The sequence below is a fragment of the Cyprinodon tularosa genome, unplaced genomic scaffold (genome assembly GCF_016077235.1).
Source record: "Cyprinodon tularosa strain WSP-4 unplaced genomic scaffold, ASM1607723v1 ctg891, whole genome shotgun sequence".
NCBI lineage: Eukaryota > Metazoa > Chordata > Actinopteri > Cyprinodontiformes > Cyprinodontidae > Cyprinodon > Cyprinodon tularosa.
In genome coordinates, this window is record NW_024039664.1 from 136,807 (window position 1) to 154,064 (window position 17,258).

At 43.8% G+C, this 17,258-nt stretch overlaps 1 protein-coding gene across 1 annotated transcript in view; it reads right to left on the reverse strand.

Moving 5' to 3' along the window:
• Positions 1-17,258, reverse strand: part of LOC119775756 — a 31,657-nt gene that overhangs the window by 5,423 nt on the left and 8,976 nt on the right. The window contains exons 5-6 of the mRNA XM_038273824.1: positions 14,164-14,487; positions 11,754-12,080 (exon numbers count right to left, since the gene is read on the reverse strand). Of these exons, the coding sequence (XP_038129752.1) occupies positions 11,754-12,080; positions 14,164-14,487 (651 nt within the window). The remainder of the gene's footprint in view (positions 1-11,753; positions 12,081-14,163; positions 14,488-17,258) is intronic.

Consider the following 17,258-nt stretch of genomic DNA (forward strand, 5'->3'; position numbering starts at 1 on the left):
CTCTGCCCTTTTTACATTTCTCTCTGCCCTTTTACATTTCTCTCTGCCCTTTTTACATTTCTCTCTGCCCTTTTTACATTTCTCTCTGGCCTTTTACATTTCTCTCTGCCCTTTTTACATTTCTCTCTGCCCTTTTTACATTTCTCTCTGCCCTTTTTACATTTCTCTATGCCTTTTTACATTTCTCTCTGCCCTTTTTACATTTCTCTCTGCCCTTTTTACATTTCTCTCTGCCCTTTTTACATTTCTGTCTGCCCTTTTTACATTTCTCTCTGCCCTTTTTACATTTCTCTCTGCCCTTTTTAATTCAATTCAATTCAATTCAATTCAATTCAGTTTATTTATATAGCGCCAAATTCACAACACATGTCATCTCAAGGCACTTTACAGATCAACCAGATCATACAGTCAAATTGATACAAAGTTTTCTATCTAAGGAAAACCAGTTGATTGCATTGACTCATTGACTCAAATACAATCCCCCACACTAAGCATGCTTGTAGCGACAGTGGAGAGGAAAAACTCCCTTTTAACAGGAAGAAACCTCCAGCAGAACCAGGCTCAGTGTGAGCGGCCATCTGCCGAGGCCGACTGGGGTTCAAGGAGACAGAAGCAGAGATACAAAAAGCAGCTGTAAAAGGCGGCCCCTTCCAGGAAACACACAGCCAGGCAGACGAGCTCCAAGGCAGCTCCCATGCCAGAGGACGAAGAGAGCACATCCACTCAGTCACGGTCAGAGAAACAGGACCACACTGGAAAACAGGCCGATCTCCAACATCTATAAACAAGGGTGTTGATGGCAGCAGCACAGCTGATGTTTCTTTCCAGGATGACGTCACAGCCAAACAGGAACAGACGAGGCAAAGCTACTCTGAGGAAAAGCAGAGAGAGCAGAAGGTTAGAGATTGAACTAACAGATTCTGCAGAATAGGAGAACAGAGAGAGAATGAAGCAGAATGATGAAATGGGGGTCCCTATGTCCTCCAAAAGTCTAAGCCTATAGCAGCATAACTATAGAGATAGCTCAGGATAACCTGAGCCACTCTAACTAGAAGCTTTATCAAAAAGGAAAGTTTTAAGCCTAGCCTTAAAAGTAGACAGGGTGTCTGCCTCACGGACTAAAACTGGTAGTTGGTTCCACAGGAGAGGAGCCTGAGAACTAAAAGATCTGCCTCCCATTCTACTTTTAGAAATTCTAGGAACCACTAGTAAACCTGCAGATTGAGAGCGAAGTGCTCTGTTAGGAACATAAGGAACAATCAGATCTCTGATATAAGATGGAGCTTGGCCATTTAAGGCTTTATATGTGAGAAGGAGGATTTTAAATTCTATTCTCGATTTAACAGGAAGCCAATGAAGAGAAGCCAGGATAGGAGAGATATGATCTCTCTTTTTCATTTTCATCAGAACTCTGGCTGCAGCATTTTGGATCAGCTGAAGGCTTTTAACTACAGTTTGTGGACTTCCTGATAGTAAAGAATTACAATAGTCCAGCCTTGAAGTAACAAATGCATGGACTAGTTTCTCAGCATCACCCCTGGACAGGAGATTTCTAATTTTTGCAATGTTCCTCAGATGAAAGAAGGAAATTCTAGAAACCTCTTTGATATGGGATTTAAATGACAGGTCCTGATCAAAAATAACACCAAGATTTTTTACTTTATTATCTGAAATCAGTTTAATCCCATCCAAATGAAGTGACTGGCTAATCAGCTTCTTTTTCAGAGACTCTGGTCCAAAGACTATAACTTCTGTTTTGTCTGCATTCAGAAGCAGAAAGTTAAGAGTCATCCAGGTTTTTCTGTCTTCAGACATGCCTGTAATCTATGTAATGGGTTAGCTTCATCTGGATTTATAGACAGATATAGCTGGGTATCATCAGCATAACAGTGGAAATTAATCCCATGCTGTCTAATAACTCTACCAATTGGGAGCATGTATAAAGTAAAGAGAATTGGTCCTAGCACTGATCCCTGTGGTACTCCACAGGTAACCTTTGAGCGTGTTGAAGATCTATCATTAACATGAACAAACTGAATTCGATCAGATAGATAAGATTTAAACCAGTCTAGTGCTGTTCCTTTAATTCCAACAAAATATTCAAGTCTTTCTAAAAGAATATTATGGTCAACTGTATCAAATGCAGCACTAAGATCCAACAGGACGAGCACAGATACAAGTCCATTATCTGAGGCCATGAGAATATCATTAGTGACTTTCACCAGAGCTGTTTCAGTGCTATGATGAGCTCTAAAGCCAGACTGAAACTCTTCAAAAAGTTCATTATGGTGGAAGTGATCGCAAACTTGTTTGGCAACTACTTTCTCAAGAATTTTGGATAAGAAAGGAAGAATGAAGCTAAGGCGGAAATTCAACTGAAGAAACTCTGATTACTTCCATTCAACCTGAGGCTGATCCGCCTCCGACGCAGCCAACCCGCTTCAAGCCACTTTCCTTGATGCCCAATCATCTTCCAGCACTCTACTTAAAGCCACTCCAAATCATCTCTAGGCCTGCTCTTCAACAAGCGCAAGATCCATCGCTCCTATGTCGGACTTTGATTCAGACAAATCAACTTACCTCCAATCCTCCGGCTCGAAGGAGTTCCCGTCTAGCCGCTCTCTCATCTCCGTCCTCCGCACTCCGCTCCAGGGTTCGTAAGCGGTCATGCAAACGCAGCAGAGAACGTCCCAGCTCCAGCCGCCATAGCGCCGGTCCCTCTCTCCGTTCCGACGCAAACCCAGGTCCTTCTTCAGATGTTCCCACCATGTCAGTTTCTCAATCCATAGCGGCTCCACCCTTCCACAATCCTCCCGCAGTTGACCAGTTTTCGGCTTCTCTATGCTCCACCCTGGACTCTCTAAATCGCTCCGTTCAGACTCTGTCTGCACGTGTTCAAGCCTTGGGAAATCCCCACACTGCCACATCATCACTGCCTTCAGCTTCGCAGCGGGATCCCCTCCCTCCTCCTCCTACATTCACACTCGCCGCCCGCCCTGAGCCAGCTCTAGGTAAGACGTATCTAACCATGTTTCTATTATAATTTTCTTTTTCTTTTTTTTTTCATTCTGCTCATTATGCTTCCCCCGCCCTTTCCATCCAGGCAGTTTATATATTTCTATGTATTCTAACGTTTCTCCTTGCCTGTTGCAATATTATTTAAGGGAAATATATTTATTTAGTTTCACTCACCCTCCCCTCCTGTGAAGTTGAACATCAAGTCGCCTCAGCAGGTGACATTACAGCTGTTTCAAATCATCCGAGCGCGTTTTGCCCATCTATACCCTTTAAGTCTAGCATTCAATCTATTCCTCCTCCGTTCTCTTCTACACTTGCCCAGCCCATAGACTCTGGTAGAAACGTCCAGATATTCAATTCCAGACCCATCTGTAATAAGTTTAATGAAAGTACATGCACCTTTCCTAATTGCAGTTTCTCCACATTTGCAGCTTTGCTAGGATGCGCATCCCAAGTCCGTCTGTCCCCTTCGTGTTCTGTTCAAGAGAAATCATACCTTCAAACATTAATAGCCCGTCATCTTCTACGCCCATCATTATTTCTGAATTGGCAATTTATCTTACCCATCATCCGACCGCACTTTCGTCAACTTCATTCTTACCGGTCTGTCTAAAGGTTTTCATTTCGGAGTCTGCACCACCCCCCTCACCCCCACCCCCCCCTCACCCACGTCTCCCCTAATCTCCAATCTGTTTTAAAGAACCAGACGTCGTAGATCAGCTGCTTCACAAGTTGTGTCCAAGAGTTTCACGATTGGTCCTTTCAAAACATTCTCTGTCTGCTCCCTTTCGTGTGAGCCCCCTAGTGGTAGCTAACCGCTATATTCCGGGAAAATGAGGCTCATATTGGACTTATCTGCCCCTCATTCTGGCCGTCACTCCTCCATAAATAGCCTCTTTCCTCCTTTTTTCTTCACTACGCTTCTGTAGACCACGCTATTTTCTCTCATTAAGACCACCGGCCAAGGGGCCTGGCTGGCCAAAGCAGACAAAATTATTTTCATTCACCCTTCTCAATGGCTCCTGTTCGGAGCTAAATGGAAGTCCCTGTTCTACTTTGCTGTCCGTCTCACCTTTTGCTGCAGGAGCAGTCATTGTCTGTTTGACAATCTCAGAAGCTCTGTGTTGGATTCTCCTTAATGCTACTCATTTGCCATGCGTTCTTCATCTCAGGATGGTTTCCTACGCATAGATCCTCCCTCCATTAGCCCAGTTCGTCACTCCTTAATCTAAAGCTCTTAACCACTTGGTGTTCCCCTGTCCGAAGAAAAACCATCGGCCCTGTTACAAATTGTGTTTCTAGGCATAGCTCTCGTTTCAGTGGCCATGATGGCATCCCTGCCCGCAGACAAGCTGTCTCAGATTTGTGAGATTTCTCAGTCTTATAGCTCTGCATCAATTATTTCCAAACGTCAGTTGCTTCTTTGCTTGGTCACCTTATTTTGCTGTGCGCATCATGGTCATTCCTTCATTTCCCGACTGCTTGACCTAGCTAACTCTGTTCCCTCTCTCTTAGATTAGGTTTCTCTGGACGAAGGTTGCCATTCCGATCCTTCCTTCTGGGCTAGACTTCTTGTAAATGGAAGGGCAAATTATTTTCGATGGCATCATTTAAACGCTGACACGCTCCAATTTTTCACGGATGCTGCTCCATCCGTAGGTTTTGGGGGGTTTCTTTCAGGACAGGTGTTTGCTGGTTTATGGCCTCCCTCTTTTACTAGTTCTCAGTCATTTGCGCTATGCGAGGTTTACCTTTAGCCGTAGCTTGCCGTCTGTGGGGCCCGCTTTGGAGGAGAATGCGCATATCCGCTTCTGCGACAACATGGCAGTCGTTGACGCCATCTCTAAGGTCGCTCCTCCTCTCAATCTCTCATGCCATTCATTAGAGGCATAACTTGGCAAGCAGTCTCTTACAACTCCATCATCTCTGCTCGACACGTTCCGTTTTAAATTTCAGACCTTCCACATCTTCGTCCTTCTGCCGATCTCTTCCGAACCCCGTTCCTCCGCTAGAAGAACTCATCCTTAACTAACCCACTCTCTTCGTTCGTACTTACTTCCTCCAGTTTCTACATAAATCAGGTTAAGCTTCACTTCAACTAATAGTCGTTTCGATCCATTTGTCTCTTTCGGATCTTCATTTCCACATCGATCTTACAAATATCTTGAATCATTCTAAAGGAAAGGCCTTGTTTTATTTCTATCTTATGTACAGATGGCCCCTTTGCCCGTTTATCACCATGTTTAATCTGTTCAAAGCGCCAAAAGTTTTTCCCTCATTTCAAGCCACTTCGTCACGCGCAAGGGTTCTCCCGCGTCACCATGCCGGTTCCAGACCATCTCAGAATACTATTAGAATCCTGTGGCTTTTCATCCAGTCATTATTCCAGCCACTCATTTAGGATAAGGGCAGCCACAAAACAGCTGCTCGTGGTGTCTCTGTGGCTTCTCTCCAGCAGTTGGGCCGATAGACTTTTTCAGCCTATAAATCCTATATCCGCCCTGAACACTCTTCAATCTTAGCAGCTCAACGCTCTCTCTGTCTGTAAGGTAAGCTAACTTCGAATACTGGTGGTGGTTTAAAATATATTCTCATCTTTGCTAAATCATTGCTCCCTGCCACGCACCCTGCTATGTTCCCTGTGTGTTCCCTGCCTCATTCCCTGCCTTGCATTCTGCCATCCTCCCTGGGTGTTTCCTGCTATGCTTCCCGCTATGCTCCCCGTGAGTCATGTTCCCTGCCATGCGCCCTGCCACGCTCCCCGTGTGATCCCTGCCACTTTACCTGCCTGCCATGCTCCCTGTGTGTTCCCTGCCATGCTCCCTGTGTGTTCCCTGCCATGCTCCCTGTGTGCTCCCTGCCATGCTCCCTGTGTGCTCCCTGCCATGCTCCCTGTGTGCTCCCTGCCATGCTCCCTGTGTGCTCCCTGCCATGCTCCCTGTGTGCTCCCTGCCATGCTCCCTGTGGTCCCTGGCCTTGTTCCCTGCCATGCTCCCTGTCATGCTCCCTGTGTGCTCCCTGCCATGCTCCCTGTGTGCTCCCTGGCCTTGTTCCCTGCCATGCTCCCTGTGTGCTCCCTGCCATGCTCCCTGTGTGCTCCCTGGCCTTGTTCCCTGCCATGCTCCCTGTGGTCCCCTGCCTTGTTCCCTGCCATGCTCCCTGTGGTCCCCGGCCTTGTTCCCTGCCATGCTCCCTGTGTGTTCCCTGCCATGCTCCCTGTGTGTTCCCTGCCATGCTCCCTGTGGTCCCCTGCCTTGTTCCCTGCCATGCTCCCTGTGGTCCCCAGCCTTGTTCCCTGCCATGCTCCCTGTGGTCCCTGGCCTTGCTCCCTGCCTGCTCCCTGTGTGTTTCCAACCTGCTTCCTCGCCACATCCCCTGTCGTTTCCTGCCTTGCTTTCTGCTATGCTCCCTGCAATGTTTCTATGCTTCCTGCAATGCACCCTGCTAAGCATTCTTCAAAACTCCTTTATTTTCTCTCTGCCATGCTCACTGCTATGATCCCTGCCATGATTATTCATTTATCACGTGTATCAGCCTGTGCATAATGAAGTCCTCCTGTACTCATCCTTCTCCCTCCGCTTTCTGCATATGCTGGCGCTCAGGCCTGTACCTCGGCAATTTTTGGGGGGAATATCCTTATTCTCATACATCAGTTTATCTGCATTAAAGTATAAACCAGCGTTTATGTTTCCTGCCGAGGCCTGAGCGCCAAAGTTCAAACTATTGTATCAATAAACTCTTCTAATTGCATCTTTCTCTCTTTGTGAGTTTTTCAGATTGAAATGAAGCTAAGGCGGAAATTCAACTGAAGAAACTCTGATTACTTCCATTCAACCTGAGGCTGATCCGCCTCCGACGCAGCCAACCCGCTTCAAGCCACTTTCCTTGATGCCCAATCATCTTCCAGCACTCTACTTAAAGCCACTCCAAATCATCTCTAGGCCTGCTCTTCAACAAGCGCAAGATCCATCGCTCCTATGTCGGACTTTGATTCAGACAACCCTCCTCCATCCCCTTCTCCACCATTGTAGTGAGCTCATCCGACTCCTCCTCGATGCTCCTTCAACCTCACCTCCAGTGTGTACTCCCTACAGACTTTCATGGAGTTCCCTGTCACTTTAAACGGTCCGGCAGAAGACCGCCACGTTGAGCCTGGTTCTGCCAGAGATTTCTTCCCAAAGGGGAGTTTTTTCTCTCCACAGTCGCTTCATGCTTGCTCTTCATGGACAGTTTATGCAAACTTTGTTCATTCAGTGACATCTAATTCAAGCATCACCCTGTATACCAGCCTCTATGGATTAACCAAACTTCACCTATCGAAACTCCACCACCAGTTTCAGGCCCGGGGGGAATATCCTTATTCTCATACATCAGTTTATCTGCATTAAAGTATAAACCAGCGTTTATGTTTCCTGCCGAGGCCTGAGCGCCAAAGTTCAAACTATTGTATCAATAAACTCTTCTAATTGCATCTTTCTCTCTTTGTGAGTTTTTCAGATTGAATTGGATATAGGTCTATAATTGACCAAGTCATCTGGGTCAAGAGACGGTTTCTTAAGCAGAGGTTTAATTACAGCAACCTTAAAAGCTTTAGGTACATATCCCTGTAACAGAGATAAATTAATCACATCTAAAATGGAGGAGGAGATCAAAGGGAATACCTCCTTAAATAACCTGGTTGGAACTGGATCTAACATACAAGTTGAAGGCTTAGATGAAGACAATAATTTTGCTAATTCAGAGAGTTCAACTGGATCAAAGCAGTCTAAACCCGGTTCAGATTCCATGACTACCTCAGGTACAATCGCGGATAGAGGAGTGCTTATGATCTTATTTTTAATAAGATCAATCTTATTTATAAAGAATCCCATAAAATCATTGCTGCTAAGAGCAGGTGGAATGGACGGTTCAACAGAGCTATGGCTCTGGGTGAGTTTGGCAACTGTATTAAAAAGAAATCTAGGATTATTCTTATTCTCCTCTATTAATGAGGAGAAGTATGCTGCTCTTGCTTTACAAAGGGTCCTCTTATACAGCAGTAAACCATTTTTCCAGACTAGGAAGGACTCCCGCAGGCCTGTGGAGCGATATTTTCTCTCCAGTTTCCTAGCATTTTTCTTCAAAGTACGCAGCTCTGCATTAAACCAAGGAGCAAGCTTTCTATTTTTAACGGTTTTCATTTTCAAAGGAGCTGCCTTGTCTAAGGCAATACGCAGAGAACTAGCAACCCCATCAACAAAATCATCAACCTGTGAAGGGGAATAAGCTAAGCTTTTGCACTCTGCAGCACTGCTCAGCGACACAGAGGAGAGAGAAAGTGAAGCAGATTCTTTAAAATGTATAACTGCACTATCTGATAATGATCTACTAAAATTGAACCTTCTTTTGGGGGAGGAGAACTCTGTTAAAGTAATCCTGAAGGTTATTAGAAAGTGGTCAGAGAGGACAGGGTTGTGAGGAAATACTGTTATTTCTTCACATTCTATGCCGTATGTCAGCACAAGATCCAAAGTATGAAGATGAGAATGTGTGGGACTATTCACATTTTGAACAAAGCCAATAGTGTCTAAGATAGCATTAAAGGCTGCTCTTAAGCTATCGCCTTCAATGTCAGCATGGATGTTAAAATCTCCCACTATGATGACCCTCTCTGGCCTTTTACATTTCTCTCTGCCCTTTTTACATTTCTCTCTGCCCTTTTTACATTTATCTCTGGCCTTTTTACATTTCTGTCTGCCCTTTTTACATTTCTCTCTGCCCTTTTTACATTTCTGTCTGCCCTTTTTACATTTCTCTCTGCCCTTTTTACATTTCTCTCTGGCCTTTTTACATTTCTCTCTGCCCTTTTTACATTTCTCTCTGCCCTTTTTACATTTCTCTCTGCCCTTTTTACATTTCTGTCTGCCCTTTTTACATTTATCTCTGCCCTTTTTACATTTCTCTCTGCCCTTTTTACATTTCTGTCTGCCCTTTTTACATTTCTCTCTGCCCTTTTTACATTTCTCTATGCCTTTTTACATTTCTCTCTGCCCTTTTTACATTTCTCTCTGGCCTTTTTACATTTCTCTCTGGCCTTTATACATTTCTGTCTGCCCTTTTTACATTTCTCTCTGGCCTTTTTACATTTTTCTCTGCCCTTTTTACATTTCTGTCTGCCCTTTTTACATTTCTCTCTGCCCTTTTTACATTTCTCTCTGCCCTTTTTACATTTCTCTCTGCCCTTTTTACATTTCTGTCTGCCCTTTTTACATTTCTCTCTGCCCTTTTTACATTTCTCTCTGCCCTTTTTACATTTCTCTATGCCCTTTTTACATTTCTCTCTTCCCTTTTTACATTTCTCTATGCCTTTTTACATTTCTCTCTGCCCTTTTTACATTTCTCTATGCCTTTTTACATTTCTCTCTGCCCTTTTTACATTTCTCTCTGCCCTTTTTACATTTCTGTCTGCCCTTTTTACATTTCTCTCTGCCCTTTTTACATTTCTCTCTGCCCTTTTTACATTTCTCTCTGCCCTTTTTACATTTCTCTATGCCCTTTTTACATTTCTCTCTGCCCTTTTTACATTTCTCTATGCCCTTTTTACATTTCTCTATGCCCTTTTTACATTTCTCTCTGCCCTTTTTACATTTCTCTCTGCCCTTTTTACATTTCTCTATGCCTTTTTACATTTCTCTCTGCCCTTTTTACATTTCTCTCTGCCCTTTTTACATTTCTCTCTGCCCTTTTTACATTTCTCTCTGCCCTTTTTACATTTCTCTATGCCCTTTTTACATTTCTGTCTGCCCTTTTTACATTTCTCTCTGCCCTTTTTACATTTCTCTCTGCCCTTTTTACATTTCTCTCTGCCCTTTTTACATTTCTCTATGCCCTTTTTACATTTCTCTCTGCCCTTTTTACATTTCTACCTCATTATGCAAATGAGGAGGGGGTGTGTCCTAGAGAGTCAACTTCTGCTCATTGGTTGGCTTGGCGGTCCATCTTCTTAACTCACAGAGCTCAGAGTAATAAGTTAAATGTTCTCTTTTCTGTTGCTGTTGTTCAATAAAAGTGCGTTTTAAGATCATTTGAGGCGAGAACCTTATACTTTTAAGCATCACCATATGGCCCATTCACAGATTTAATGCGTAATTTAAAAGAAAATGTGACGAACTTGAGAGGACCGTGGCAACCAGCGGAGCTCCGAAGCTGACGGCAGCCCATCTGCAGCGGCCCTCTCTCGGCATAGCCGTATGTGAAGCGTGTTGGTTAGCATTTTACTACATCGGTCGAATCTACAGGAGGAGAGTCTGATGTCGAGTCTGAAGTCATTAGAACTTGAGTAGGGACTTTGCCAAACTTTGCCAAATACAACAAAAAATCGCCATCATAGCCTGGCTATAGACCCGGCTGCCGTCAGCTTCGGAGCTCCGCTGGTTGCCACGGTCCTCTCAAGTTCGTCACATTTTCTTTTAAATTACGCATTAAATCTGTGAATGGGCCATATGGTGATGCTTAAAAGTATAATATTCTCGCCTCAAATGATCTTAAAACGTACTTTTATTGAATAACAGCAACAGAAAAGAGAACATTTAACTTAGTACTCAGAGCTCTGTGAGTTAAGAAGATGGACCGCCAAGCCAACCAATGAGCAGAAGTTGACTCTCTAGGACACGCCCCCTCCTCATTTGCATAATGAGATAGAAATGCATAGAGAAATGTAAAAAGGGCATAGAGAAATGTAAAAAGGGCAGAGAGAAATAAACAGCGGTGAAGAAATAACTAAGGTAAAAAAATACAGAGGAAGAATAAAACAGACAAAAATATTATAACATGCACATAAATAAATACTTAAAAATATAAGTAATTAAAAAATAAAGTTGAAGATTATAAAGGACAGAAAAATAAATAAGGTAAATATTACAAAGGCAAATAAATAAAGAAGCTAATTAAGAGTTATATACATTTATGTCTCACTTTTTTGTTATTTCTGTATTTATTTTTAAATATGGCAGAGTTGGTCCTTCATAAACCTCAGGCTTAGATAGAGATGCTATGAGGACAGCTGCAGCTCTGGGTTGGAGGTTTTTAGAGCATTTAACTGAAACTAAGAGGAGAAAATTGGGATTCTATGGGTTTGTGAGGCAAACATGGAAGCTTTAGACATTTGTGTTGGTTTAATTAGTCCTAAAATCCAACAGGAGATTATTCAACTAGACTGAACAATAATTATTTGACTTTTGAGCAAAACATGGACTAAAACTGGGACTAAATCAGGAGGATAAACTAGGAGTAAAGCTCAGTTAAAAAAAGCTCTAGATGTAGATTAAAAACAAGGTTAATTTAATCTGATCCTAAAATATCCAGATTAATAATTTAATCCAGCTGCTGTATAGTTCAATGAAACTAAATGTGTGAGGAGATGTGTGTCTGTAAAACAATCTGCAAATGTTTAAAACTACTGAGTGTAATTTGGTTTGGAAATTTGTAAAAAATTCACAAACCTGTATTCAGATTAACAAATGTTTAGTAAGATTTAGAAATGTGTCGATCAATCTGTACACAAACACAGAGACATTTATGTCTGAAGTATTTTCGCTTCAAGACCCAGAAATGCAGACAAATCATTGGTTACAAGTCCAGGTGGATTTTTGCTGCATTTCTGCCGTGTGAGATCCGTAAACACGTAGAGAGGATTTGGATTCCTTTAGGAAGGAAGTCCGGTTAGTTTGCTCCTATCCACTTCCTGGATGACTGACCTTTGACCTTCAGCTGGACCTGTTTCTTCATCAGGATCTTCCCCTCCCTGCTGTAGACGCTGCAGGTGTAGACGTTGCTGTCTCCATCTGTGGGGTGTCTCAGGGTCAGACTGAGGTCTCCGCTTCGCAGCAGGTCTTCCTTCATCTGGGTTCTGTTCTCGTAAAAAGGGTCCTGTTCCTCCGGATGATCAAAGCCGTCCTCATTCACATGGACCTTCCTCTGTCCTCTGTCCACCCACTGCACCGTAGCGTCCTCTGGAAGGGGGACAGTACTGTAGCACGGCAGCAGGACACACTCCACCCCTGAGTCCACCTCCACCTGTTGGACTGAGAGGACAACAGAGGACAGGATGAGTTGGACGGACGGCAGCAGCTCTGAGGACAACAGAGGACAGGATGAGTTGGACAGACGGCAGCAGCTCTGAGGACAACAGAGGACAGGATGAGTTGGACAGACAGCAGCAGCTCTGAGGACAACAGAGGACAGGATGAGTTGGACAGACGACAGCAGCTCTGAGGACAACAGAGGACAGGATGAGTTGGACAGACGACAGCAGCTCTGAGGACAACAGAGGACAGGATGAGTTGGACAGACGACAGCAGCTCTGAGGACAACAGAGGACAGGATGAGTTGGACAGACAGCAGCAGCTCTGAGGACAACAGAGGACAGGATGAGTTGGACAGACGACAGCAGCTCTGAGGACAACAGAGGACAGGATGAGTTGGACAGACGACAGCAGCTCTGAGGACAACAGAGGACAGGATGAGTTGGACAGACGGCAGCAGCTCTGAGGACAACAGAGGACAGGATTAGTTGGACAGACGACAGCAGCTCTGAGGACAACAGAGGACAGGATGAGTTGGACAGACGACAGGAGCTCTGAGGACAACAGAGGACAGGATGAGTTGGACAGACGACAGCAGCTCTGAGGACAACAGAGGACAGGATGAGTTGGACAGACGGCCGCAGCTCTGAGGACAACAGAGGACAGGATGAGTTGGACAGACAGCAGCAGCTCTGAGGACAACAGAGGACAGGATGAGTTGGACAGGGAGCGATGGCTGTAGACCGTCTACAGGATGAGAGGAAGAGTCGGTCCATGTAGAGACTAAACCGTCCTTTAGGGGAAAGAAGGACAGGAGCAGGAGACCCTCTGTCTCTGGGGACAGACGGTGCTTTATTGGTCCATAGGTGGATCAGGGATGTTTTATTAATCGATGATGACATCCTCACCTTTTCGCAAACCCTAATGGAAAAGTTAATAACTGTTTACCATTTATTCTGCATTTTCAGACTTCTAGGTATAACAGTTCTAGAGAAATGGGACTTCTGGAGTCACCAGCGTCTCCAAACCTGACAAATCGGACAAATTATTCCTAATTGTGCTTATTTCTCTACACAATAATTTTACCCCAAAAAATCACACTGGAGCATTTTGATGGACACAAAACAATTAAAATATATATTTTTCTAATCTAATTATCTACCAGCGACCAACGGTCATTTCATTGGTTAGAGATCCGAACATTACAGGTAGATAAAACCAATATCCGCCATGTTGTGAGGGGAGTGATGCGTAAAGATGGCGGCTGGGAGGAGCGCTTGTCGAGGGCGCCGAAAATCCTGTGATTGTCGGGCTGGAAGGTGAAGAAAACAAACATACCCAATATTCACCCGAAATGTTAGCGGAAGCTAGGGTAATTAGCATGACGGTTAACGTTAGCTATGAGGATCAAACTTTTCTGATGGTAAGAAACAGATTTGATGTGGAAATTTTATCATCATGGAAGTTTTTATTATCACAAATATGCTGGATAACTTTTTATTTCTGGACCCTTAAAGACTAATAGATTATAAACAATCTAAGATTAGATTTATTATACGGCCTCAGGTTCGCTTCAAAGGTAGGAAGACAAAGCTTCATTTAAAAAGATCGGATGCTGCTATATCTGTGTTAGTTGTGCTTTGGTGCTCGCTGTGCCTTTAAAATGATCCTGGTGGAGGAATCATGGAGAATCTGAGCTTTCTAACGATGTCTAACATGTTTATATTGCTAAAGGTTTAACCAGTGTTATATTGAAGCGTACTGCTGAGTTTGATGGAAATAGAGAAAACGGTGCGAACATGTGGGAGCTAATGAGCACCGTGTCACTTCCTGTGTGTCACTTCCTTTTTGTATCATTTCCTGTTTGTGTCACTTCCTTTTTGTATCATTTCCTGTTTGTATCATTTCCTGTTGTGTGTCACTTCCTGTTTGTGTTACTTCCTGTTTGTGTCACGTCCTGTCCGGCATCAGAACGTCCCTGCATGTCGGGGCGCTGCTCCGCCCACTGTAGAGCTAAACCTGCTAGATCAGCCAGTGTGAACCAGTGACGTTCATCAGACCCAGAGAGCTCTGCAGCACTGACCTTTGACCCGCAGCGTCACCTGGGTCTTCTGGACCCTCCCCCACCTGCTGTAGACGCAGCAGATGAAGGTCTTGCTGTCTCTGTCTGTGGGGTGTTCCAGGGTCAGACTGAGGTCTCTGGTCCTCAGCGCGTTGGTCTTCATCTTGGTTCTGTCCCGGTACTTCTGGTCCTGTTCACTGGGCTGATCAGAACCGTTCCTGAACACGTGGACCTTTTTGTCTCCTCTGTCCCTCCACTCCACTGTAGCGTCTCTATGGAGGCGGGCGGTGGTTCTGCAGGGCAGCAGGACGGACTCCACCCCTGAATCCACCTCCACCTGTGGGACTGAGAGGACAACATCTGGTCAGTGAGGAGCACCGTCCTCCAGATGGTTTCAGTTCCTCAGCCTCCTGGTTCTGACCTGGTTGATCCGTTCATGGATCCTCTGAGTTCTACGCTTTGTTTGTTCTTTAGTTTAGAGCGGCCACATGGGTTCACTGCAGATCAATCAGCAGATCAATTAGCAGATCAATCAGCAGATCAATTAGCAGATCAATCAGCAGATCAATCAGCAGATCAATCAGCAGATCAATCAGCAGATCAATCAGCAGATCAATTAGCAGATCAATCAGCAGATCAATCAGCAGATCAATCAGCAGATCAATCAGCAGATCAATCAGCAGATCAATTAGCAGATCAGTCAGCAGATCAATCAGCAGATCAATTAGCAGATCAGTCAGCAGATCAATCAGCAGATCAATTAGCAGATCAATCAGCAGATCAATCAGCAGATCAATTAGCAGATCAGTCAGCAGATCAATTAGCAGATCAGTCAGCAGATCAATTAGCAGATCAGTCAGCAGATCAATCAGCAGATCAATTAGCAGATCAATCAGCAGATCAATCAGCAGATCAATTAGCAGATCAATCAGCAGATCAATCAGCAGATCAGTCAGCAGATCAATTAGCAGATCAGTCAGCAGATCAATCAGCAGATCAATTAGCAGATCAATCAGCAGATCAATCAGCAGATCAATTAGCAGATCAATCAGCAGATCAATCAGCAGATCAATTAGCAGATCAATCAGCAGATCAATTAGCAGATCAATTAGCAGATCAATCAGCAGATCAATCAGTAGATCAATCAGCAGATCAATCAGCAGATCAATCAGCAGATCAATCAGCAGATCAATTAGCAGATCAGTCAGCAGATCAATCAGCAGATCAATTAGCAGATCAGTCAGCAGATCAATCAGCAGATCAATTAGCAGATCAGTCAGCAGATCAATCAGCAGATCAATCAGCGGATCAATCAGCAGATCAGTCAGCAGATCAATCAGCAGATCAATTAGCAGATCAATCAGCAGATCAATCAGCAGATCAATTAGCAGATCAATTAGCAGATCAATTAGCAGGTCAATCAGCAGATCAATCAGCAGATCAATTAGCAGATCAATTAGCAGATCAATCAGCAGATCAATTAGCAGATCAATTAGCAGATCAATCAGCAGATCAATCAGCAGATCAATCAGCAGATCAATTAGCAGATCAATTAGCAGATCAATCAGCAGATCAATCAGCAGATCAGTCAGCAGATCAATCAGCAGATCAATCAGCAGATCAATCAGCAGATCAATCAGCAGATCAATCAGCAGATCAATTAGCAGATCAATCAGCAGATCAATCAGCAGATCAATCAGCAGATCAATCAGCAGATCAATTAGCAGATCAATCAGTAGATCAATCAGCAGATCAATCAGCAGATCAATCAGCAGATCAATTAGCAGATCAATCAGCAGATCAATTAGCAGATCAATCAGCAGATCAATTAGCAGATCAATTAGCAGATCAGTCAGCAGATCAATCAGCAGATCAATTAGCAGATCAATCAGCAGATCAGTCAGCAGATCAATCAGCAGATCAATTAGCAGATCAGTCAGCAGATCAATTAGCAGATCAATCAGCAGATCAATCAGCAGATCAATCAGCAGATCAGTCAGCAGATCAATCAGCAGATCAATCAGTAGATCAATTAGCAGATCAATTAGCAGATCAATCAGCAGATCAATTAGCAGATCAATCAGCAGATCAATTAGCAGATCAATTAGCAGATCAATCAGCAGATCAATTAGCAGATCAATCAGCAGATCAATCAGCAGATCAATCAGCAGATCAGTCAGCAGATCAATCAGCAGATCAATCAGCAGATCAATTAGCAGATCAATTAGCAGATCAATCAGCAGATCAATCAGCAGATCAATTAGCAGATCAGTCAGCAGATCAATCAGCAGATCAATCAGCAGATCAATCAGCAGATCAATCAGCAGATCAATTAGCAGATCAGTCAGCAGATCAATCAGCAGATCAATCAGCAGATCAATCAGCAGATCAATTAGCAGATCAGTCAGCAGATCAATCAGCAGATCAATTAGCAGATCAATCAGCAGATCAGTCAGCAGATCAATCAGCAGATCAATTAGCAGATCAGTCAGCAGATCAATCAGCAGATCAATCAGCAGATCAATCAGCAGATCAATCAGCAGATCAATTAGCAGATCAATCAGCAGATCAATCAGCAGATCAATCAGCAGATCAGTCAGCAGATCAATCAGCAGATCAATTAGCAGATCAGTCAGTAGATCAATCAGCAGATCAATCAGCAGATCAATTAGCAGATCAATCAGCAGATCAATCAGCAGATCAATCAGCAGATCAATCAGCAGATCAATTAGCAGATCAGTCAGCAGATCAATCAGCAGATCAATCAGCAGATCAATCAGCAGATCAATTAGCAGATCAATCAGCAGATCAATCAGCAGATCAATCAGCAGATCAATCAGCAGATCAATTAGCAGATCAGTCAGCAGATCAATCAGCAGATCAGTCAGCAGATCAATCAGCAGATCAATCAGCAGATCAATTAGCAGATCAATCAGCAGATCAATCAGCAGATCAATGAGCAGATCAATCAGCAGATCAATCAGCAGATCAATCAGCAGATCAATTAGCAGATCAATCAGCAGATCAATCAGCAGATCAATCAGCAGATCAATTAGCAGATCAGTCAGCAGATCAATCAGCAGATCAATCAGCAGATCAATCAGCAGATCAATCAG